The 23,816-nt window shown below is 43.9% G+C and overlaps 1 protein-coding gene across 1 annotated transcript; it reads left to right on the plus strand.

Moving 5' to 3' along the window:
- Nucleotides 1-4,270: 4,270 nt before the first annotated feature.
- Nucleotides 4,271-10,077, plus strand: ZNF75A (zinc finger protein 75a). Its single transcript, XM_007939567.2, has 6 exons — nucleotides 4,271-4,681; nucleotides 5,826-6,009; nucleotides 6,926-7,017; nucleotides 7,294-7,420; nucleotides 9,106-9,216; nucleotides 9,404-10,077. The coding sequence occupies exons 1-6, from the start codon at nucleotides 4,271-4,273 to the stop codon at nucleotides 10,075-10,077; spliced, it is 1,599 nt and encodes a 532-aa protein (XP_007937758.2).
- Nucleotides 10,078-23,816: the final 13,739 nt, after the last annotated feature.

Here is a 23,816-nt window from a genome sequence, read left to right on the forward strand (position 1 = left end):
AACAATTGGTGTCTTAGTTATTTTTCTTCAAGGGCAAACCCTTTGCTTTCTTTCATTCATTCCCCAACTACACAGAACTCTCTCAAGTCTCTTGTCTATTCAAACCTTTGGCTTTCGTCTAACATTTGCACAAGAAATACCAACTTGGGGTTATGAAGCGCTAAAAGGATAGTAAAAGAATATGACCGTAACTAAACGGTAAAGGAAATGACAGAGTACCATCAAGTAACTTTCTAAAAAAGGCAATTATAACTAAGGCAATCAATAAATGATCACTTTATAAATTGTGGGAGGTGGGATATTTTTTAGTCAGTAGTAGTCCCACTAACTCCAGCCCGTCACCTACCAAAAATACTCAGTCTGGTATGGCAGTTGGGTTGTCTCAGAATAAACTCAACACACTCACTTCCACTGCTTCCCAGCTGCCCAGTCATCGTTTCCACAACAATGCCCAGACAAGGGAAAGTCAAATCTAAAGGAAACACTCAGGGAACTTTTGTGGGCTATACAGCAAGAGTAGGCACTATGGCACCAAACTGCAAACCACGAAAATCAATAGCAGCCTCACTCACCATTCCCAATTTGTGCGTTGCTTCCTCTGCTTCCTTCCAGAGTCTGTCTCCATATGCCTTCAGTCATCTCCCTGCCTATGATCTAGCCTGCCAATGACATTCTGTTTAGCACTGCTGGCAGAACTTCATTTACTCAATTTGATACATTTAATTATATGCTCAGTGTTGGGTCAGGTGATAAGGATCTTGATGCTAAGGACATTACCTGTCCATTGGTTCTGATAGACTGAGAATAATAATTGAAGAAATTCAGTCTCAATCTGACTAGCTATGAGGAAATGAACCTGCTCTGTCTCACATTCAAGTAACTTTGGCAGATGGTCATTATTATTGACTCTCTTTAATTCTTTCCTTCATTCAAAAAGAACGAAGAGTTCTCATCATTTTGTTGTTGTTATGTGCCGTGGAGGACCCGACTCATAGAGAGCCCTCCTTGGGTTTCCTAGGCAGTATCCCTACGGAAATAGATTGCCCAACCTTCTTTCCGAGGAGTGGCTGGTGGGTTTGAACTGCCAGCCTTCTGATTAGCAGTCAAGTGCCTTAGCCACTATGCTACCAGAGCTCCCATACCATCCAAAAACAAAAACAGCATAATGGACTAGAATGGTCTTGTAATAACCTATCTTCATTCTTACTTTAAACTTACCGAAAGCAGTATACTAGACACTGTAAGAGGTACAAGATAAACACAAGGTCCTCATCCTCCTGGGAAGCCGACTGTGGTGGAAAAAGCGCAAGATATGACCACAGGGGACTTAACTTCCATTCTGAGATCTGCCACTGGTAATCGAAGTGACCCTGGGCAAGTCATTTTCTAGGTCTGAACTTCTCTGTCAAGAGAACCTATAAACGGAATATCTCACAACTTAAAATAAAACTTACCTCACAAAAAAAATAGCATAATCGTTGTGATGGACTCGCTACGCGAACCAAAAAAACGTAACGAAACTGTAAGGGGCCACTGCTCCTGCTGTAGCGAGGGGCCTGGCCGGCACAAAACTACTTCTTAATCGGGACCCCCGGCTACCAAACGCCTCAAGGCCGCCCGAAAACGACGCAGGAACATTCTGAACGCGCCACACCTCGTAGAACCGGGACACGAAACAGGTGCATCCAAGCGATGAGGCACTTCCACGGTTTCTCTGGGCTTTGGCGGGGCCGGAGACGCGGTGATACAAATTCTTTCTTGCAGATAACTAGTTTTTCCAGTGAGAGAAGAAGCCTCTACAAACGTTCACCAACGGGCTGAGACTCACCTACGACTGGGCGAGAATGGGCGGGGCAGAGCTGCGCCGAGCCACCGAAGACGCGTCACTTCCGCTTCCGACTGCGCACGCGGGCCTCAGCAACAGCGGTTCAGCGCGCAGCCCTGAGGAGAGCAAGTGGGTCCGTTTTGCGCGTAGTGGTGTAAGGCAGTTCTCCTGAACCCACAGGGTTCGTTCACCGGAGTCAGCACGCCTCGCCGACCTTGACACCGAGTGGCTCGGGGCGGAGAACTTCATTCTCCAGAGCCCGGCGGGCGACTGCCTTGCAGTTGAACCAGAGAAAAAAAAGGCTGCCACCGAAGCCGAGCTGTCCGAAGGTAACCAGTAATCTGCTTTCCCCTTAGTTTCGGCCCCGGCGCCCCTGAGATGCGAGCCGCGCTTGGGCGCCGCTGCCTGGCGGGGGGCGGGGCGGGAGGAAGCAGCCATTTTTAGTAGGTGCAGAGACGTGTCTGGGCCGGGGCCGGCAGGGGTGTCTTGAGCGAGGCCTGGCGTCCGACTGTGGAACTGTTTCCTGTTTTTACTCGTGGCGCAGATGTCAGCCGGGCGGCGGGGGAAGCTCCCTCGGCGACCTCCGCGTTCATATTGCCTCCGCGTTCCTATGGTCGATTGAGGGGATGTGGCTAATCGGAGATGAGGTCCAACACTACATCAGAGTGTGCAGCTTTAGAAATACCAGCTTCTGCTGATGCCAAAACAGGAATTGTCCCCGTGACTCCTGAGTTGAGATGGGCAGCAAGGAACTGACCATTTTGAATACCTGTGGCTTCCTGGACAGAATTCCGGTGCTGTTTCCACTAGATAACCTCAGAGCAAACGGTTCCACGAGCCTCTTCTCATTCTGCTTTACAAAATTGAAAAACAAACTCACTGCCCTCGAGTCAGATCTGACTCATAGAGACCCCTCCTTGGGTTTCTGAGGCAGTGTCACCAGGGAAGTATATTGCCCAACCTTCCTTCCAAGGAGTGGCAGGTGGGTTTGAACTGCCAGCCTTCTGGTTAGCAGTCAAATGCCTTATCAGAGCTCCTCATCGTACCTTTTTTTTTGTTGTTGTTGTTATGTGCCGTCGAGTCAGCCCTGACTCATAGCGACCCCTCCTTGGGTTTCCGAGGCAGTATCACTACGGAAGTTGAATTGCCCAACCTTCCTTCCGAGGAGTGGCTGGTGGGTTTGAACCGCCAGCCATCTGGTTAGCAGGCAAGTGCCTTAGCCACTATGCTACCAGAGCTCCCATCGTACCTTAGAAGTCTAAATACCTTAAGAAAATGTATAGTCAGCATAAAGTTACTTCTGAAGAACCTTAATCACCACTCCTTCACCCTTCACCCTCTTTTTTTTTTTTTTTTACTGGCCACACCTTTCTCCCCAGGAGGTGCCAGTGAGTTCAAACTGCCAACCTTTCAGTTTGCAGGCCAGCGCTTAACAACTAGTGTCAGTGGGACATTTGTTCAGATAACTTGTAAACAAAAGCCAACTAATTTTCTTCTAGTCAAGTAAACAAAAATTTTTAAAGGCAAGTGTAAATCATCTGCACAATACCAGATTTTTCTCTTAACAATGATTAGCATCTAGTTGCATAGCTGAGGGACACTTTTTGAAAAGAATAAGATTAATTACATTTCTTCTACTGAATTCTCACTGTCTCAGCTCTCTTGGAGATATCTTTACAGTAAAAAAAAGAGAATATCAAATGTTTTATAAAGTCTTCACAAGGGAATGAAGGGGGTGCTAGAAGTTGTGACACACACACACACACTAAAGTCCCAGACTGGAATAATTGTTGGGGTTTAGAGAAACTAAATTTCCTTTTATTAGTTCCTACTAATTTTCCTTTGACTTGGGAAAATGGGATAGGAAGTACACCCATGACATCTTGGGATAATTCTCAGTTCCTTTCACCAACCAAGTTTTTTTTTTTTTTCTTTTTAAAGCCAGGTTATCAGTTGGCATTTGCCTTCTCTGAACTGTGCTGTTTCAAAGTTAAATAACTAAGAAAAGTAGAGAAAGGCCTGAATTTGTCATTATGAATTACTTAATTTTGGCAATTGATTGTAAAAGGAAGGCATTGACAGTCTTTGCTGTTCATTTTTCCCTGATATTAAGTAGCAAGTAATAAGGTTCAAGGAAGGAGCACTGGTGGCGCAGTGGTGATGTGCTTGATTGCTAATGGAGAGGTCAAAGGTTCTAACCCACCAGTTGCTCCACAAGATTTTTTTTTTAATGTTTGTTTTAGAGTTTTTTGGAGACTTGGGGAGAGGATAAGATTCATGGGACTTTGTTATGAACATGTGTTTTTTTTTTTTTTTCCCCCTACCCTCTACTCTATATCCTTAGGAAGAAGACATTCTTACTGGTTTTGAACCAGACCACATGTGTCTTCAGTTGTCCAGGGTGACAGTATGAGTGCAGAAGAGCATAACTGTTCCCAGAACAGAATGATGACTATAGATGTGAAGGTGGCTGCACACTTGAACCCTGAGATCAGGGCTCTGTGGGAGACCAAGGGATCTGTGACAGATAGTTCCAGTCATAGTAAGAAATCTACCCCCCAAATGGACAGACTCGGTCCTGAGGGATCTCGCCGGGATTTCAGGAACTTACACTATAATGAAGCAGCTGGACCCCTCAAGGTTGTGAGCCAACTTCAGGAATTATGCCGTCGGTGGCTGAGACCAGAGATCCACTCAAAAGAGCAAATCTTGGAACTGCTGGTGCTGGAGCAGTTCCTGACCATTCTGCCCAGGGAGACCCAGAGCCAGATGCAGAAGCACCATCCGCAGAGCATAAAGGAGGCTGTGACCCTAATAGAATACTTGCAGAGGCAATCTGGTCAAATGAAGAATGGGGTGAGAACATTCTGGGCGTTTACACTTACAGGACAAAGGTGGCTGTACTCAGAGGGGTTAATTGAGAAATGAGATTAATTACATCATTCTTCTATTGTTCCTTTAGGACAGTTAAGGTGGGACCCGAAACTACTGGTTGCAGCAATTGTCAGTCCACAAGTTTTGGAGCTCCTGGCAGAGTTTTCCCTGGCTTTAAAGAAAAAGTAATTTTTTGCACTCTTTAGAGCCAGGTTCAGTTGAGACTAAAGAACTTAGTCTGGCTTAACCAAGGAGACAGGACTTGAGTTCTGAGAAACAAATGAAATGGATGGGGTGTAGATGCTAAAAAGGGAAAAAAAACTGAAGAGGCCAAAGGAGAGCAAGGATAACTAAGAGAAGGATAAATCAGACAGCCAGGGGAAGACTACAAAAAAGTAGGGGGAAAATGTAGAAAGAAAAGGGGAAACATCTGGAAAGAAGAAAAATCCCAACAGAATACCAGAGAGAAGATGCTGAGGGGTAGTGTCCTCCACACCATAGACAGAAGTCTCCACTGCCCGCCCTCAGTTGTTGTTCCTTGGTCCTGCTAGTGAGTGGAGATCCAAGGTATACCTTGGGTAGGGGCAGGGCAGCACACCTGTGGTGGTAAAGAGCATACAGCAGGGCATATGTATGGTGTCATTCCACCAAATCATGGAGGTGGTTTAGAACCAGACTCTTCCCCCTTTTCCTTCCATTCTAATCCCCATTTCCCTATAGGGAAATCTTACTGAAAAAAAAACTTTTTCATTCCATTCCTTACTTTTTTTTTTTAATAGAAAATATTTGGAGAGGGGAAATCACCAAGGCAGGGATCCAAGTCTTGGGAAGCCTGTAAAAGCAGCATGAACCACCTGAACTTGCTAATGGCATGAGCTGGGATATGTGTGGAGGGGCTATGTTGTGGGCTGGCAGAAGTGACCTCTTTTCATTGTATCTTAATTTTCCCAAGTTTTGTGAGTAGTTCTTTGTGAAAAAGAGGTGGTCAGTTACCTCTTTAAGTCTTTGAACTAATTTATTTAGTGTCTGACACCTAGGAACAGGACTCTCTGCTTGTTTTTCCCTCCACCACCACCCTCAAACCAAAAGTAAGTTGTGTGATAACAAGGGTGGGGATTATTTCTAGGTTGCGTCCCATGAGCTGGGGAAAGAAGCAGTGCTCTCGGGAAACACAGCAGCGGTCCCAGGCTTCATGCTGAATCCAGCAGAACCCCAACCAGTTGGCAAGTCGAAGGATAAGGAATTTTGGAATACATACCAGAGTTTGCAAGAACAGCTGCACAGGAACACTCACAGAGAAACTGAGACAGGTATGGAGCATCACGATAGTTTCCTTTTCCTGGGAGCTGAGATAGTAATTTTTTTAACTAGAATGTTATGTCCAATCTGGTGTAACTGCAAAAGAAGTTATGTTAGTGATTATAATGCCCCCCACCCCAGGTACCAGTAGATTAGGTCAACTCTGGGTAAACGTGGGGTTCAGTCTAGGATTCAGAAATAATCCAAACCACAGAATCCTGGTTATTAAACTGTGAACTCTTTCCTCAGAAAAGTAGAGAAGGGGAGAAGATGAAACTGGTGGGGTCAGGACCACCTCATCCTCATAAAATACAGGAAGAGTTAAGATCAGAAATGGGTTGTCAGGGGCAGAATGTGAGCAGATTTGTTGTTGTTGTTGTTGTTATTGTTATGTGCTGTGGCGTTGGACCTGACTCATAGCAACCCCTCCTTAGGTTTCTAAGGCAGTATCACTAAGGAAGTTGATTGCCCAACCTTCCTTCTGAGGAGTGGCTGGTGGGTTTGAACTGCCAGCCTTCTGGTTAGCAGTCAAATGCCTTAAGCACTGCGCTACCAGAGCTCCCGAGCAGATTTGTATATCAGGAAAAAAACTAAAAGACAAAAATGCTGTTATCTCTTACTGTACACTGGAGTTTTTAAGTACTTCATATTCTAACATATCTAACTCTTAACCCGCCCAGAGAATAATTATATTTCATAAAAGGAAAATGAAAACCTATTTCCTTTTACTTCTCATGAACTCTGAGGAAGTAGTCAACTAAGGAAACAGTTCTGTGGGCTGGTAGATTCTTGGTTCTTATTCATAACAAGACTGCAACTTCTGGGCACTTCATATTTGAATCAGGATTGACTATGTTTTAGAAATGACATCAGGATATTTATAAACAGAAGGAAGAAAACTGTCCTGTGGTTCTTTTCTACCCACAGCTCTGCCTGCCCCACAGACCCTAGCCCTTTCTGAGCAGACAGACACCAAAGACTACATGATGGCACCTAAGCTCATCTTCCCTGAGTCCGAGGTGAGCTATATCCCCTGAGCAAGACCCCTCACTGCCTTGCAAGTGGTCAGAGGCATGTTTGCCCCACATGTTCTCCCTTGACCAACCTGACGTGGCCAGTGGTAACCGGACACCTACCAGGCTGTTTGCTGATCCCTTCCATTTTGCTTTCTTTTTGTAAAGAAAGTCATGTACTATTAATTATTTTAGTGCCTGCCCTACTGTGCACTTGAAAGGCCAGATGGTAGGGCGGCTTCTGTAGTGCCAAGTACTGAGCTGAAGCCTTCTCTTCATTAGAGCTCCTTGACATTTGAAGAGGTGGCCATGTATTTTTCCCAGGAAGAATGGGAGTTGTTGGAGCCCACTCAGAAGGCCCTCTACCATGATGTAATGCAGGAAAACTATGAGACTGTCATCTCTCTAGGTAAAGATTCTTCTCCCTTCTCTTCGTATAGAAGTTCAGTGATCTCTCATGACCTCAGCTTTCTGAGAATGCACCCCCATGAGAGAGTCCCCCTGCTCCAATTGCTGGTTGGTTCTCAACCAGATGGTATGGAGGAGAAAAAAGGATTATCCAGATCCCTTGGAGAGCTTTTCCCAAATATGTTCATTCCTTATCCTACAGAGAAGTTCTGATTCGCTCCACCTTCTCGAACCAACTCTTCCCACATCATTCCCATCTCAGGAAAGGGCATCCTATTCACTCAATTGCTCAGCCAGAAAGCTTGCCATCATCCTTTAGGATTTTCTCATCATACCATGTAAACAATCCATTAGCAAGTCCTCTGGGCTCTGCCTTCAAAATATATTCTGGGTCCAATCATATGTCACCCTCCTCCACTGTTAGCATCCTCTGACCACGTCTACTTTGACGGCTGTCTGAATGGTGGCCTCTGCCTCCATTACTGGCCTCTCCAGTCTGTTTTCACACAAGTGGCTAGAATGATCTTTCAGAAACCTCATCAGATCGACATTTTCTGCTTTAAATCCTAGCAGAGACTGTTCATCACATTCAGAAGAAAATCCAAATTCCTTACTAAAGTACCCAGGACCCTCCTTTATCTGGCTGTTCCTCACATCTGCCCTCATCTGCTACTTTCACATTTACTCTGTCTTCTGTAGACACACTGACCTTTTTGCTGTTTCTTGAGCTTGTGGAACACATTTGTACCATCTTGTTTCCTCTACTAGCACACTTTCCACCACTTGTAGAATCCATTCCTTTCAGATTTCCACTCAGATACCACTCAGAGACCTACTGCAACCTTATCTGGAGAAACTTAATAGAAAAAGAATCTTAAAATCTTTACTTATTTTAATTTTCTTCTAACCATTGATCACTTTTCCCACTAGAATGTAAGTGCCATGAAAACAGGACTTTGGCATATTCACTTATATCCCTAGCCCATAAGTAATGTCTCATACACAGTTGCCACTCAACACATATTAATTGGATGACTTAATAACAATATTCCTACCATCTGGCAATCAGAAAAAATGTCCATTGATTCTGATCATCTCCCTCATCTGAATGTGAACCAGTGAGCTGTATGATGGTAGAAATCACTCCTAGTCATCCAGTGCCTGAAGTATAAGCACTAAATAAAAAGTGATTATTACAGGACATACTTGTGCATGGGATATCCCACCTACTGACCTCCCGATTGGTGCCACTGCATCTGGTCTTACCCAGGAGAAGTCCTCCTAAAGAGTTAATAAGACCAACCTATATTCCCTGCAACTTCTGGAGCTTTGGACCGACCCCCAGTATTTTTGGTGGCAGAAGGAGAAATGTGCCCTGAATTGTCATTCCTGTTTTTCATCAGTCCACGTTAGGTTTCTTTCTTAGTCCTTACTTTGGATGTTGTTGTTATTTGCCATCAAGTCGGACCCGACTCATAGCGACCCCTCCTTGGGTTTCCGAGGCAGTATCACTACAGAAGTAGATTGTCTCATCTTCCTTCCAAGGAGTGGCAATATAAACCAGATAATAGATCTGAGATTCTGTCCATTTAACCATTTGGAATACCAATTGCTTTTTATTAAATAGTATGGAATTAGGCCAATTCATTGTTGCCTGTCCTTGACCTTAGTTTTTCCTTCTACCAGCATTATTTGTGCTTCCCAAACCTAAAGTGATCTCCTGTCTAGAGCAAGGGGAAGAGCCATGGATCCAAGGACCTGAGGCATTCAAGGGCAGGCATGTAGAGCCTCCTACAGGTAAGTGTACACCATGGGAAGAGGGAAAGTGTACCTTAATAGGAACCTTTACAGGGCCTTAGCATTTTAAGATTCTATTTTTTTAAAACTCAGTCTTTATCATTGAGGTTATTTATTTAATTATTTTACTTGCTGTAATTTTCTTGCCCTGGATATAGATGGCTGATTCTTAGGTTTATTTGAACAGGGTTAAAGTGCAAAAATGTCACTGGAAATCATCAGCCTATATCACTTCCTGCCCTAGAAGCACCAGGAGATGTAGAATCAAAAAAGTCCAGAAGGAAAGTTCCCCAGAAAACAACAGGCAAAGAAAATCAAGGTGATATTCACAGGGTGGGGAAACAGCATCAAGATTTACCAGTGAAGAGAAGAAAAAAACTTGCAAGCTGGAAACAAGAATTGCTGAAACTTATGGATCGTCACAAAAAAGAACATGGAGGAGAAAAGCCTTTTAAATGTCAAGAATGTGGGAAAAGCTTCAGAGTTAGCTCTGACCTTATCAAGCACCAGCGAATTCACACTGAAGAGAAGCCCTTTAAATGTCAACAGTGTGGTAAAAGGTTTAGATGGAGTTCAGATCTTAATAAGCACTTAACAACGCACCAAGGCATAAAGCCATACAAATGCTCGTGGTGTGGGAAAAGCTTCAGTCAAAACACAAATCTGCACACACATCAAAGAACTCACACAGGAGAGAAGCCCTTTACCTGTCATGAATGTGGGAAAAAATTCAGTCAGAACTCCCACCTTATTAAACACCGGAGAACCCACACAGGTGAGCAGCCTTTCTCCTGTAGCATATGCAGGAGAAACTTCAGCAGGCGGTCAAGCCTTCTTAGGCACCAGAAACTCCACAGGTGAATGGAAGCTTGTCCAGTGTTGAGTTCAAGTTGGTAAGAAAATACAAAATCATGAAACGGCCAATGATAAGAATTTGTCATCAGTTGAAAATTTGGAGTTATAAATATTCTGACAAAGGAATCTAAGCTGAGAGGGATAAATCAACGGTTTATGCCTTTTACTTTTAATGGGGAATTCTTTGTACAGGAAGTATTTGTAATAACATTCTGATTGGGGTTGTATCTGGCAAAGTAACAAATTCAACTTCAAATAATAGATGAACCAACCAACAGTCTTCTGTAGACACAAGTAAATAGCAATTTTGCATTAATCTCCCCAACTTCTCTTGAACATAAATGATAGAAACATTTGTAGCATGGTCTTGCAAAGCAAAAAGCAATAATATGTGAACTTAACTGCATACTGTTATCTTCAGGTAGCAGCCTTAACACTTAGAATTGTCTCATGACAGAAATACACTGTAAAGTTTTCCAAGAACCAAATTGGATTTTCTTTTATCATTGGATACTGTTCCAAAGTTGGACATTCTTCAGTTTCTACTTGAACTTTTTAGTACCTTTATCTCTTTATATGTACCATCAGGGAATCTGCAGGTGAACTAATAATGCACTAGCTTATGTCTCATTGGTGGTGGTTGAAAATGGGAAGCATCGTCAATGAGATCTTAGGGAAACGGGTTGAATTTGTAGCCATGGACTATGTATTAGAAGTAAAGAAGGGTTTTTAGCCCCCAAAAATTAAGCTACACTTATTTCCTTACCTCATAATGTCAATAGGATGAAACAGCCATAAAATTAGTCCAGGGCTTGAAAGAAACTTAATAGCATTTCAAGATCATATTCTTGTCTGATTTCTTTCTGTGGTTTGCATTTAATTTGTTTCTTACTAAGATTAGGGAAAGAATTGTGTTCATTTGGGAACTAGGATATGTGTGCTACATACCCCTGTAGCTCACACCACTTGCTGTGGTGACCTGGGAATCCAGTCAGCAGAACATAAAACAGTTCCCAAAAGGGAAAGTTTAGGAATTGTTGAGTGTTGGGCAAGGATGGGTGGATCCTTACCCGTGGGATTTGTCTTACACTGTGTTATAGATTGGTTTGTGTCCCCAGAAAATACACGTTGTAAATTCTAACCTCAATACTCTGGGGGTGTAGTGCCTAAGGCATGTCACTTTAACCAGAAGGCTGGCAGTTCAAACCTACCAGCCAGTCCTTGGAAGGAAGGTTGGGCATCTACTTCTGTAGTGATACTGCCCTCAGAAACCTAAGGAGGGGTTGCTGTGAGTCACATCTGACTCCACAGCAGTGGGTTTAATACCTGTGGTAGGAGCCCTGGTGGCACAGTGGACAGAGAGAGGGCTTTTCACTAGAGCCAATGCTGTGAATTCACTCTTTTAGCCTCCTAAATCATGAGAACATAAATTTCTGTTCATTAAAGCCAGCTGTTGTGGTCTTTTATCATAGTACCAGATAACCAAAACACTCTGTAAATTCCTTATTGGGCAGGGTGTACCTTTCCTCTCGTCTATCCAACACAGCATTTAAAAGCAATCTTAGGTGATAAATATGATAGATGGATGAAAGTCTTTATGTTGCGTGTCACTGACTCAATTTCAACTATAGCAACCCTACAGGACAGAATAGAATTGCCCCCTAGCGTTTCCTAGGTCATAATCTTTCCAAAAAAAGATTCCCAGGATTTTTCTCCATGGAGCTGCTGGGGGGTTCAATCTGCCAACCTTTCGGTTAGCAGCCAAACACTTAAAGTCTTTCTAAACATCCCATTACCGTCAAATTATTCTGACTCATAGTGACCCTATAGGGCAGTAGAACTGCCCCTCAGGGTTTCCAAGGCTGTAAATCTTTAAGGAAGCAGACTGCCAGATCGCCCTTTCGTGGAGCAGCTGGTAGGTTTGAACATCACCAAACTTTTGGTTAGCAGCCAAATGCTTTAACCACTGCACCACCAGAGTTCCTTAAAGTCTCCAAAGGGCTGTAGATTTTCTTAAGTATTTATTTGCAAGTTTGGCAGATGATATTTCTATGTATGTATTTGTATGTGCTGTAAGAATGTCCATATAACTAGAACTACAGAGAGCAAAGTTACGGTAACTTAGCCACAACCATACCCTGAGGGAATGAGTTGTTGGACCTGTGGGCTCAGGACTTTGGTCATAGGGGACATAAAGCTCAATTGGCATAACGTACTACACAGAAACATTCTATATCCTACTTTGGTGAGTAGCGCCGCGGGTCTTAAAATTTGATTACGAGCAGCCATCTAGATTCAACAATGGGTCTTTGCCCACTCGGAGCAAAGAAGTGTAAAGAAAACCAAACACGCATGAAAACAATTAGTCCAAAGGACTAGTGGCCCATGTGGACCTCAGTGTACCTGACCGTGAGACCAGAAGTAGATGGTGTCCTTGGTACCACAGTGAGCCACTTGGAAAGGGATCAGTGCAGGAGATCCTGAATAGTGTGAAAGAAAAAAATGTGGAACAAAACTCAAAATCATTAACAACAACAAAAAAAAGACCAGGTGTACTGGTCTGATAGATGTTGGTGAAACCTCTGGGACCATGACCCCTAGTCTCCCTTTGGTCTTGGAATTGAACTTACTCCCATGGCTTCCAGCCAAACAACAGATATATAAGGTGAATATTTAACACCAGGTAGGTACACTCCATAGAGCAATCAATCATGAGAGATGAGAAGGGTATTATTTACACAGGGAGATGGCTCAATGGGCAGGAATGCATAGAAAAGGGAACCACAGTGAGGAAGTGGAAAGACAGCTGTTAACTTTATGGGGGTTGCAATCAGTGTCATGAAACAAAACGTGTATGAATGCTGTATGGAAAACGAATCTGCTCTGTAAGCTTTTACTCATATCACAATTTAAAAAATCATCCCTTCCAAGTCTTACTTTGTACATGAAGGTAGTTAAGGCTCAAAATTGGTTACAAGGACTTGCACAAGACCCCAAACCTGAAAGTCTTTCCTTCTGGAGGCTGTCATGTCATCAGTCAGGACTGGAGGCAGGATTAACAGGACAAACTTGTATGCCATCCCTGCATAGCCAGCCTAGATGGCTTAAGAAACATACCTGTTTCTTGATTAGCCACTCCTTTGGTATATAAAGTAGAGCTAACACTTATCTCAGGGTTCTGGAAATTAGAACAATCAATGAAAATAAAGTGCCTAACAGAGCCTGGCCTGTAGTCAGTGATCTGTTTAAGTATGTTTTCTGTTTCCCCTAGTCCTTGGTGATACATGGGGCTGACTACCTTAAAGAAGCTAATGAGTTGGTGTGGTAGAGCTGTGGTGGTGGCAGTTAGGCTTACTCGGTTTGATTATGGTACAAGTCACTTGAGCCATTTTTTATGGATTGTTCTAATTCCCTTTACTCTGTTACATGCTGAACCTTCAAGCTCCTTTTCAGTGGAACCTTTAACTGTTTTATTTTGCTCAAGATAAATGTGACTTATTTCATAAGCCTTTCTGGTCCTCAAGCTCTGGTTCACATAGCTCTTATCCAATACCTTCTCAGCCTTAGACTCTTGGGATGCTGTCTCTTCTGCCAGGATGTATGTGGATTTCTTCCTGGCACTACCTCCATTTGTTCAATTCAGTTGAGGACCGTTGATGTGCCAGACACTGTCTTGGGATCTCAGGGCTGTGATTAAGAAAAACAAAAATGCTTGTGGCACTTGCATTCTTACAAACACTGGAAGGACATGGTTATGCTGCCTGATCCTGGCAGGTAGGGTCATGGAAAATTTTGGGTCATGGGTTGTGAGCAGAAGTGTCAGCTTCTGACCTGATGCATTTATTTGCTGGTGCGAGACTCTACTGCTACTTTTGGCTTCATTGTGGAAACATGTTTAGAGAGGAGCCATGAGTTCACAGCAGTCTGGGTACTGAGCCCCTGCATGGGGAAGGCAGCGTTCTGGAGGAACCCCCACACCTGAAATAGTCTTTGCAGGAACTAGAAATAAACTACTGTTTGAAGCCACTGAGATGGTGGTGATGTTTGTTTCTGCTACACATTCTGATGGATCCTAGGAGATGCACAGCCCAGACCAGGGCAGCTGGGGAGAGGAACCTTAGAGTTTTCATCCTACCTGGACTTTGGGAGAGAAGACGGTTTCCTCTTGGTGCTCAACTGAACTGATGAAGACTGAAGGGACAGTTCAGGAACTCACACAGCTATAGATGATAAGAAAGGTAAACCAAGATCTTTAATCAAAAGTGCTCAGTGATGGTAGCCAGGCACCATCCAGTTCTGGTCTCATGGCAAGGGAAGCAGTTTGCCAGACATTCCAGGTCTTCCTAGTCCTGCTCTCCTTCTTTTGCTCCAAATGGTGGTACCTGAATTTTGATGCTTTAGGTTCCTACTTCCCCATTCACACACCCGGTTTCAGTCTTCCAGACAGCCAGCTTGTGTGGCTCTGGACCTATGGGGCAGAAAGCCTGGGACACCAAAAATGACTTCTCCCATATCTCTCCCATCAGCCACTGGCCCTCTGGCCACAACACCAACGATGCATCTCAAACTAATTTCCCTGCTTAGGTTCTGTAGAGGGCCCTTTCTGGTTCTATGTCCTTGTCACTGCCCAACCTGCATGCCTGGCATGCTGTCCTTCCAGGACTAACCAAGATCTATTGAGGTTTGAATTTAAAATGTGAGGCACATACAACCCTAGGTTCAGCCTTAAACATTAGTACTAAAACGGGCTCCATTATCTCTTCACTCCTCATAATTCTAATTTTAGGATGAGCCAGGTGGGTGCTGGACATGAGATAACTTGAGAGAGTCAGACTCTTCTTAAAACACCTTCCTGATTTCTGTGGTGGTGGAAGTTCCCATCGAGTCAACTCAGACCCATGGTGACCCAGTGTACAACAATGAAACATTGCCGTCCTATAGTCATTGGTATGCTGGGGTCCTATTGTAGCCACAGTGTGTTCTGACTGCCTTGCAACCCAGCGGGCTCCTCTTCCAGCACTGTATCTGTATCCCATAATATTCTGCTATGACCCATAGAGTGTTCATTCGCTAATTTTCAGAAATTGGTTGCCAGGCCTTTTTTCTTCATTTTGACCTGGAACCACTGCTGAAACCTGTCCACCATGGCTGACCCTGTTGGTGTTTGAACTAGCAGTGCACAGCTTCCAGCCTCACAGCCACGTGCAGGCTAGCACATCAGGCTGACAGGTGGGGATGTCCGTGTTACAGAGAAATGTCATATCCTATCTCCACCTGGTAACTCCCAAAATGCAAGCCAGTCTGGCCTATTTCAGAACTGTGGTTAAAGCAGTTTTTCTTAAATTGCTGGGTCCTACCCTTAAGGATTCTGACAGAGTCAGTGAAGGCTGAGGCCCCAGGATCTGTACTCTAACAGGTTCCCAGGTGTGGCCAAAGCTGCTGGTCCAGGAATCCCACTTTGACAACCACTGACTTGGAGCTTTCTCCTGATGGCAGAGTTCTGAGAAGCCCAGTCATTCGGAAAGTTGGCCTGTGGCTGCCTTTCAGCATAACAGTTGTTGAGTGAGCCTGAACACATGGCTTAAATGCAGTCAGTCTGCCCCTTAGTCTCACCCAATTGGCAAACCAGTAAGTATGGGTATCACATCTCCATGGGATCCCTGGATTTTTTTTCTAAAATTTATATTTAGAATATACACAGGCAAACACCAACTCAGTAGTTCCTACATGTACAACATGGCGACACTGATGACATTCTAAATGTACAGCCATCCCACCCTCCTTTTCTGATTTGCTCCTCGTTCGTTAGCATCAACTCACTGCCCCCTACGGTTCCCCTCTCATCTTTGAGTTCCCAGACACAGCAAAATGCTCCAGGCAGACTTTTTTTTTTTTTTTTTTTTACTAGTTAGGCTAAACAACTAACTCAGTTTTAAGATGACTTCAAAGGATATTTTTGGTTTTAAGATTTACACATTATTTCAGGGCAGTAGTTTTAGGAGTTCACTCCCCTTCCGTGGTTCCAGATAGTCTAGAATCCATGAGAATGTGAAATTCTTTTCTGCATTTCCCCCTTTTGATCAGGATTCATTTATAGAATCTTTAATCAAAGTGCTCAGTGATGGTAGCCAGGCACCATCCAGTTCCGGTCTCATGGCAAAGGAGGCAGTTTGCCACACATTCCAGGTCTTCCTAGTCCTGCTCTCCTTCCTCTCTCGCTCCAAGTGATGGTACCTGAATTGTGATGCTTTAGGTTCCTACTTCCCCATTCTCACACCCGGTTTCAGTCTTCCAGACAGCCAGCTTGTGTGGCTCTGGACCTATGGGGCAGAAAGCCTGGGACACAACAAATGACTTCTCCCATGTCTCTCCCATCAGCCACTGGAGCTCTGAAGACCTCTTGGAACCTTGCCCTCTGGCCACAACACCAACAATGCATCTCAAACTGATTTCCCTGCTTAGGTTCTGTAGAGGGCCCTTGCTGGTTCTTTGTCCTTGCCACTCACTGCCCCACCCTCATGCCTGGCATGCTGTCCTTTGCAGGACTAACCCTGGCAGAGGTGACACCTGACCTGCCTCTGCTGCAGATGGGCAGGGCTGGTTCCATCAAGTGGTCCAGAGGTCTCGACTATGGTGGACCAGGGAGTCCCTGCAACTTCACCCAGACCCATCCAGGGTCCTCAGGTGGGTTAAGACACCCACCAGCAGGATAGGGGCATCATCTCTGAGCCTTGCACCTTCCCAATGCTGCAGGAGCAGCAGCTGTGGGACACTTGAGGCCCCCAGTTGGGACATGCTGTCTAAGCGGCTTCTATACATCCGGGTACCTCCAGTCCAGCAGTCTTAAGCATTCACTTCGTCCCAGGATGGTTCACAGAGTCGGTCAAGGGTTACCTCATAGGCATGGGCAGTTTGAAGGGATTTGTTCCCAAATGCTCAGCTTCGATACACGTTTCTTTCTAAAACTGATCTGAGATAACCTTGGGGGACATTCCCCTTCCCTGCCTGCACTTCAAGGAGCCCTGGTTGCACAGTGGTTAAGGGCTTGGCTGCTAACCAAAAGGTTGTTGGTTCAAACCCACTAGCAGCTCCAGGAGAGAAAAGACCTGGCAGCCTGCTCCTATAAAGATTCCCATTGCCATTGAGTTGATTGGGACTAATGGTGACCCTTATTATAGCCTTGGAAACCCTGTATGGTTGATATGCATTGGAATGGGCTCCATGACAACAGGTTTCTCTGCACTTCACCACCTTCCACCACTCCTACCTGCCCTGCCCTTACCAGGGTGCATTGCTAGAGAGGGAGAACAATGTGGAACAAAACTCAAAGTCATTCAAGAGAAAATGGGGGCGGGGGCAGGTTTGCTGGTCTGATAGAGCCTGGTGGAACCCCTGAGACTGTGGCCCCTAGCTGCCATTCAGGTCTGGAATTGAACCCACACCTATGGCTTCCAGCCAAACAAAAGACAGGCATATGAGCTGAACATTGACCTCAGGTAGATATACTCCTTGGAGAGAACAGTTATGGGAGAAAGAAGGGCTGCTTATGCACAGGGAGACAGCTCGGGGGCAGGAGTGAATGGACGGATAGACACAGGGAAGAGGTAACTATGGGGAGGAAGTGGGAGGGGAGCTGTTGCATTGGGGTAAATTGTAGTCAATGTCATGAGAAAGTGTATGTGCACTGTTGTATGGAAAGTGAATTTGCTCTAAATTTTCACCCAAATCATAATAAAAAAAAATAGTGCATCTCCCAATCATTTAAGGATTCCCAGAACCCAAAGGATATCATGCTTGGTAGAGGCTCAGCCAAAAAGGGGGAAACCCTCAAAGAGGTGGATCGGTGCAGTGGCCGCAATGATGGGCTCAGCACAGTGATGACGGTGAGGACGGCAGGACCAGACAGTTTCTGTTGTACTTGGGGTTGCACTGAGTCACAATGGTCTCAATGTACCTAGAACAACTGAAAGTTAAAATATCAGTGGTCTGGCCCGGAAAGTGGAAGACTAAGGACTGGGTAGGGAATCCTGCAAGTTGAGTGCTTTCCAGAATTCTATCAACAGAATTGAAGGAGGACTAAATCAAGTTGTCAGTTGACAAATTATTGGGAAAAAAGTGCTGATAGTTCACTGTATACCAAAAAAAAAAACAAACCAAACTCACTGTTGTTGAGTCGGATCTGACTCCTAGCAAGCTCTCCTTGGGTTTCTGAGGCAGTATCACTACGGAAGTAGACTGCCCAATCTTCCTTCTGAGGAGTGGTTGATGGGCTTAAACAACCAGCCTTCTGGTTAGCAGTCAAATAAATGCCTTAGGCACTACACCACCAGAGCTCCTGATTCACTGTATAATTTATGGCATATAACTGAAAGAGATTGAGAAAAGGATTCTACTATAACAAAATTCCTTCCATTCCTATCTACATATCCTCTCTGAAAGGGAAAAAAAGGGGGGAGGATGTAATTTGTGCTGGGCCTGGACTCGTTCTGGCAACTAATATTCATGATATATTAACTAATTTAAAAATAATCCATCCATATCACTACAAAGATAAGATTTCAATAAATCTTATGTAACTATCCATATATGTTTATGGTGTTTAATAATTATAACTCAGAAGGAAAAGATTTTAACATTTCAGCCTTATGTTCACAGGAAAGTAATTTTTTTTCAATTTATATACATTTTTAAATAATATGAAAGAATTGAAGAATGACACAAACACAAATGTTCAAATCTTAAGTATATAGCTAAGTAAATTATCACAAAGTGAACATCCTTGTTCTTGTCTATTCCTAGTTTCCTAGAGTTATGTGATACATGTACACATATAATTTCTTCTAGAAGGATCAACACAACACTGGTCCCTATGAGGCAGAGGTGAAAGATACCTCTGTATTCTCTCTCAGAACTCACGAATCACCAAGGAAATTGCTCATGTGGTTGTCGATGCTGGCAAGTACCCACTCCATGTGTCAGGCATCATTCTACATCATTCTCAATGTGGTTTCAGGGACTGATGAACCCAAGTTGGCAGGTCAGACGACAGGCTGCTGACTCAGGCTATGAAATTGGTGACTCAGGTCAGACCATAGGCCGCTGGCTCAAGTCCCAAGAACCACAGGTCAGATGATGATAAGCCAGACGCAGGATCCAGAGCGAGAGAGAGAACTTCCCCAGAGCATTCATACATATTGGATGCAGTCCATACCCTCAAGGAAACTAAGGGTGGTGACTTGAGTCCCAACTTCTAGTAAGGTGGTGACTCAAGATACATCCCACCCTCATCCTGCCTCATTAACATAACAGATAACTCACTCCAAAATGAGACCATGACCACAGGAATAGAGGCTAGGGTTTACAACACATCGCAAAATGGCAGACTATGGCTAGAAGGACCATATTAAGTAATCATTGCTCCACAATACATATACACATATTTATACATTCATGCACAAAATAAACACATCTGTGGGAATCTATGTTCAAGGGCAGATTACCCAAGAACCAAGGTAAGCACCGGCTTACTTGTGCTTTTACTAATCTGTAGTGAGCAGTTTCACAGATTAGTAAATGCACAAGTAATCCCATGCTTTCCTTGGTTCCTGGTTTCTCCGATCCTGTCAAGGATTGTAAATTTAAAGAGGTTTTGACTCTGTAGGAAGGTGCAGTGGTGTTGGAAGAGAGAAGGCAGCCATATCTAGAAACAGAATCTTTAGTGTGATAAAAATGAGAAATTGTTCACTACAGATTAGTAAGTAAACACAAGTAAGCTTGTACTTTACTTGCTTATTGATTGGGTAAGCCAACACTGTCTACCAAAAAACTAAATTCACTGCCGTTGAGTTGGATCTGACTCATAGCGACCCCTCCTTGGGTTTCCGAAGTGGTATCACTATGGAAGTAGATTGCCCAACCTTCCTTCTGAGGAGTGGCTGGTGGATTTGAACTGCCAGCCTTCTGGTTAGCAGTCACATGCCTAAGGCACTATGCCACCAGAGCTCCCAAAACTGTCTATATTTCATATAATTATTTAGACGGGTAATTTAAGTAAATATATTCCTAAGCAGTGAAATGTCTGAGACAGCAGCCATGCTAAATGAGACGTTCATGTACCTAGTTGTGGGTATTGGCCATCAAGTCTATTTGCAAGGCATGGAGGAAGTATAGGCAGTCCCCAATTTATGATGTAATCCTGCTATGACAGACAAGACTTATGACTATCTATTATTTTTTTTAATGATTTGTGTATTTTTTATGTATTAAAATATATGTGAGTTTATATGTAATGTTTTCAACCCCCAAAGACAAAGATTGGATTTGTAAAGACTCGGATGATAAAAGGCAATGATAAAGGCACTAGGGAAATATATATATATATAGGTATTCTAGCGTAGTGCCTGGGAGCTCTGCTAGTATAGTACCTAAGGCACTTGACTGCTAATCAAAAGACTGGCGGTTCAAACCCACCAGCCACTCCTCAGAAGGAAGATGGGGCAATCTACTTCTGTAGCGACACTGCCTCAGAAGCCCAAGGAGGGGTCGCTGTGAGTCGGTTCCGACTCGACGGCACGTAACATAACAGCACAGCAACAGTGTAGTGCCTAAGGCCCTTGACTGCTAACCAGAAGGCTGGTGGTTCAAACCCACCAGCTACTCCTCAGAAGGAAGGTTGAGCAATCTACTTCCGTAGTGACACTGACTCGGAAATCCATGGAGAGGTTGCTATGAGTCCGGTCTGACTCGACTGCAAATAACAACAACTGAGGTCAGAACTGACTTAGGATGCCACTCTTCGAAATGGAACTATTGTAAGTCAGAGACTACCTGTCTACCATGAGAGTATCAGAGCCTTCTGATGACCAAAGCCTGGGGCTGCTGTGACACACTGAGACATGTCACAACACATCACAAAATGGAAGATTATGGCTAGAAGGGCCATATTAAGTAATCACTGCTCTGTGATACATACACACATATTTATACATCCATGCACAACATAAATACATCTGTGGGGGTCTACGATCAAGGGCAGATTACTCAAGAACTGGTACCTGTACCTGGCAAGACAGTGCCTTTCATGTGGTGGTAAATACCATCTCCAAAATGAAGCCCCTTATGCCCTCCCTCCTATACCCATCCAGCATCAGACACTGCCCATCCATCCGTTAAGGCAATCTCCCTTCCACCTCTGTGGACCATTCTGGTCACCAGTCTCTGCCCACAGCTTCACAACTGTAATACAGTTTTGGAATGAATGACTCAGTGCCCTCTACTGCACTGGGCTTGACATACGGGGTGCAAATCAGACCTTTGTTGATTGCCTCCTAGCATCTAGGGCTCTTCCTGTCCTTCCCAACAACCCTGATTGAATCTATGATCTGTGAGGTTCCTCACCCTGATATCCAGGAACACAGCGTGTGAACTAAGCTAAGCTAATAAGGAGTCTATCTCCTTAACTAGAAGATGGCTTAGGGTTAGGATGGACTTTAGGCTGGTACCATCACAACTCTGGGAAATGCTAGAATAAACACTCCCTCTTACTGGATGATACGTCTACCCCAGTGGCTGTCAAGCTTAACAATCGGAAATGTGTTAGGATGAAACCAACACCATAGAAGATGGAGCAGAGTGATTGAAGTTCAGTCCTTGGGGACATCACTGCACTGCAGGACCAAGCATCACCTGATGCAATCATCCCTGGGTGTCTGTAGGCAATTGGTTCAAAGACCTCCTGGTGATACCCGAATCCATGGATGCATAAGTCCTTTATACAGGCATACCTTGGAGATCCTGCAGGTTCAATTCCATACCACTGCAATGAAGTGAGTCACGTGAATTTTTGTGTTTCCTAGTGCATATAAAAGTTATGTTTATACTATAGTATAGTCAATTATTAAGTGTGCATTATTAAAACGTTTGAAATACCATGAAAATGATCAAAATGGGACACACGGGCCAAGAAGTGAGCACAGGCTGTTGGAAAAATGGTGCTGACAGACTCGCTACACAGGGTTGCCACAAACCTTCAGTGGTTTGTTTTTTTTTTAAGGAATAAATGTATGTCTATGAAGTGCAATAAAGCAAAGCACAATAAAACAAGGTCTGCTTGGATAAAATGGCACAATATTTGTATATCACCTATGCACATCCTCCCATATGTTTTAAATCATGTCCACATTACTTCTAATACCTAATATGTAAACAGCATTTCATGCTCCCTCTTAGCCTTTGAGGGACTGTTCTGACTACTTAATTGCTTTTTATCCCGGCGAGTATTTTTGATCAGCTGTGTGGAACCCCGGGATATGGAGGGCCAACTGTACTTAGAACTACCCTGAACTTTTCAGAAACACCAGCCTGTATGTTCCCTTTGTTGTTTAAGTTTGAGTGGGGGGTTTCTGTTCAGTCACTTGAAAGTCAAGTCATAGAGTCATAACTGATTTAAGATGATTGACATAGTGTGTATGCTAACCATTCTTTCACGTACACCTATGTAAAACTTGCTATTATGGAAAGTATCAAGTATACCTCACAGTAATGAGAACAGTATAATGATCTCCTGTGCAAGCTTCAACAGTTATCGGCGGCTGCTAACCTTGGCCAGTACATCCCCCTCTTTTGTTTTTGTCTTGAGCAGGTAGTTGTTTGCTTTTGTGGCTGGTGTATTTTAAGGCAAATCTCAGGCATTATAGTATTTCACTTACAAATACTTCAGTTTGTAAGAGCGAAACAATTTGTGGCAATCTCCACCCTGAACTTTCTTTGTGGAAGAGCTCCCATGCAGTAGAGGCCCTCTCCCCTACAGGAGGGACGATTAATTGAGGACATGGGAGGCAATCAAAACTTAGTGGACAACTTCTTCAAATAGCTTTGTAAGAGGACCCCTTTGGCTTCCTCCCTGGGGTGCTGATTGATGAGAACACCAGGCACCCCATATGCCTCATAACAAAGAGGTCCTCAAGGGCTGTGCCAGGCCTTTAATAATCACTTATTAATAACTTGAAACTACACAATCCATGGCTGAACTTTTAATGAGCCCCAGAGTGGTGCACTCATTAAAAGTCTGGTGGCAACAGTTAATTGTAGGTTTCCTGGAAGTCACTAAAGAACAACCCAAATAATTACCATCCAGTGGATTTATACAGGACATTCCCCTGAGGAGCTCAGAGTGCCCCCAGGAATAGTTCCCCATTTACTCACTCAGATGGGCTTTGGAAAAAATTTTATGGAAATAATGTGCAGATTCATATTCAAAAGATTAAAAACTCATGATACTTCACCCTCCCTTTTAGCATCTGCTTGATTGTGTTTATTTTAATTAGCATCCAACTGGCACAATTTATTAAATAACAAGGTGAAAAAGGACCTGGAAGCTAAATATTTGTATTCTACTTTCTTCCCCATTTGTCATCATGCTTCTTAACGAGGGCATTTTCTCTCCTCAGTTTTAGTTGGTATCTAGTATTCCCTTAGAAGCTCTGGTAGTGTAGTGCCTAAGGCATTTGACCGCTAACCAGAAGGCTGGCAGTTCATACCCACCAGCCACTCCTCAGAAGGAAGCTTGGGCAATCTACTTCCATAGTGATACCACCTTGGAAACCCAAGGAGGGGTCGCTGTGAGTCGGGTCCAACTCGATGGCAAACAACAACAGTATTCCCTTGACCCACTTAACAGTTCTTTGTGGAATTATTCTAAAGCAGTCACTCTCTCACCCAGTGCACTTACAGTCCAGGCATGGTAC

Source organism: Orycteropus afer, unplaced genomic scaffold (genome assembly GCF_000298275.1).
Source record: "Orycteropus afer afer isolate SDZICR_OR568_19922 unplaced genomic scaffold, OryAfe1.0 scaffold00061, whole genome shotgun sequence".
Classification (NCBI taxonomy): domain Eukaryota; kingdom Metazoa; phylum Chordata; class Mammalia; order Tubulidentata; family Orycteropodidae; genus Orycteropus; species Orycteropus afer.

Coding starts and splice junctions, on each gene's coding strand:
- ZNF75A (XM_007939567.2), top strand. CDS start 4,271: ATGATGACTATAGATGTGAAGGTGGCTGCACACTTGAACCCTGAGATC. Junction 7,018..7,293: donor TCATCTTCCCTGAGTCCGAG/GTGAGCTATATC, acceptor TCTCTTCATTAG/AGCTCCTTGACATTTGAAGA. Junction 7,421..9,105: donor TGAGACTGTCATCTCTCTAG/GTAAAGATTCTT, acceptor TCCTTCTACCAG/CATTATTTGTGCTTCCCAAA.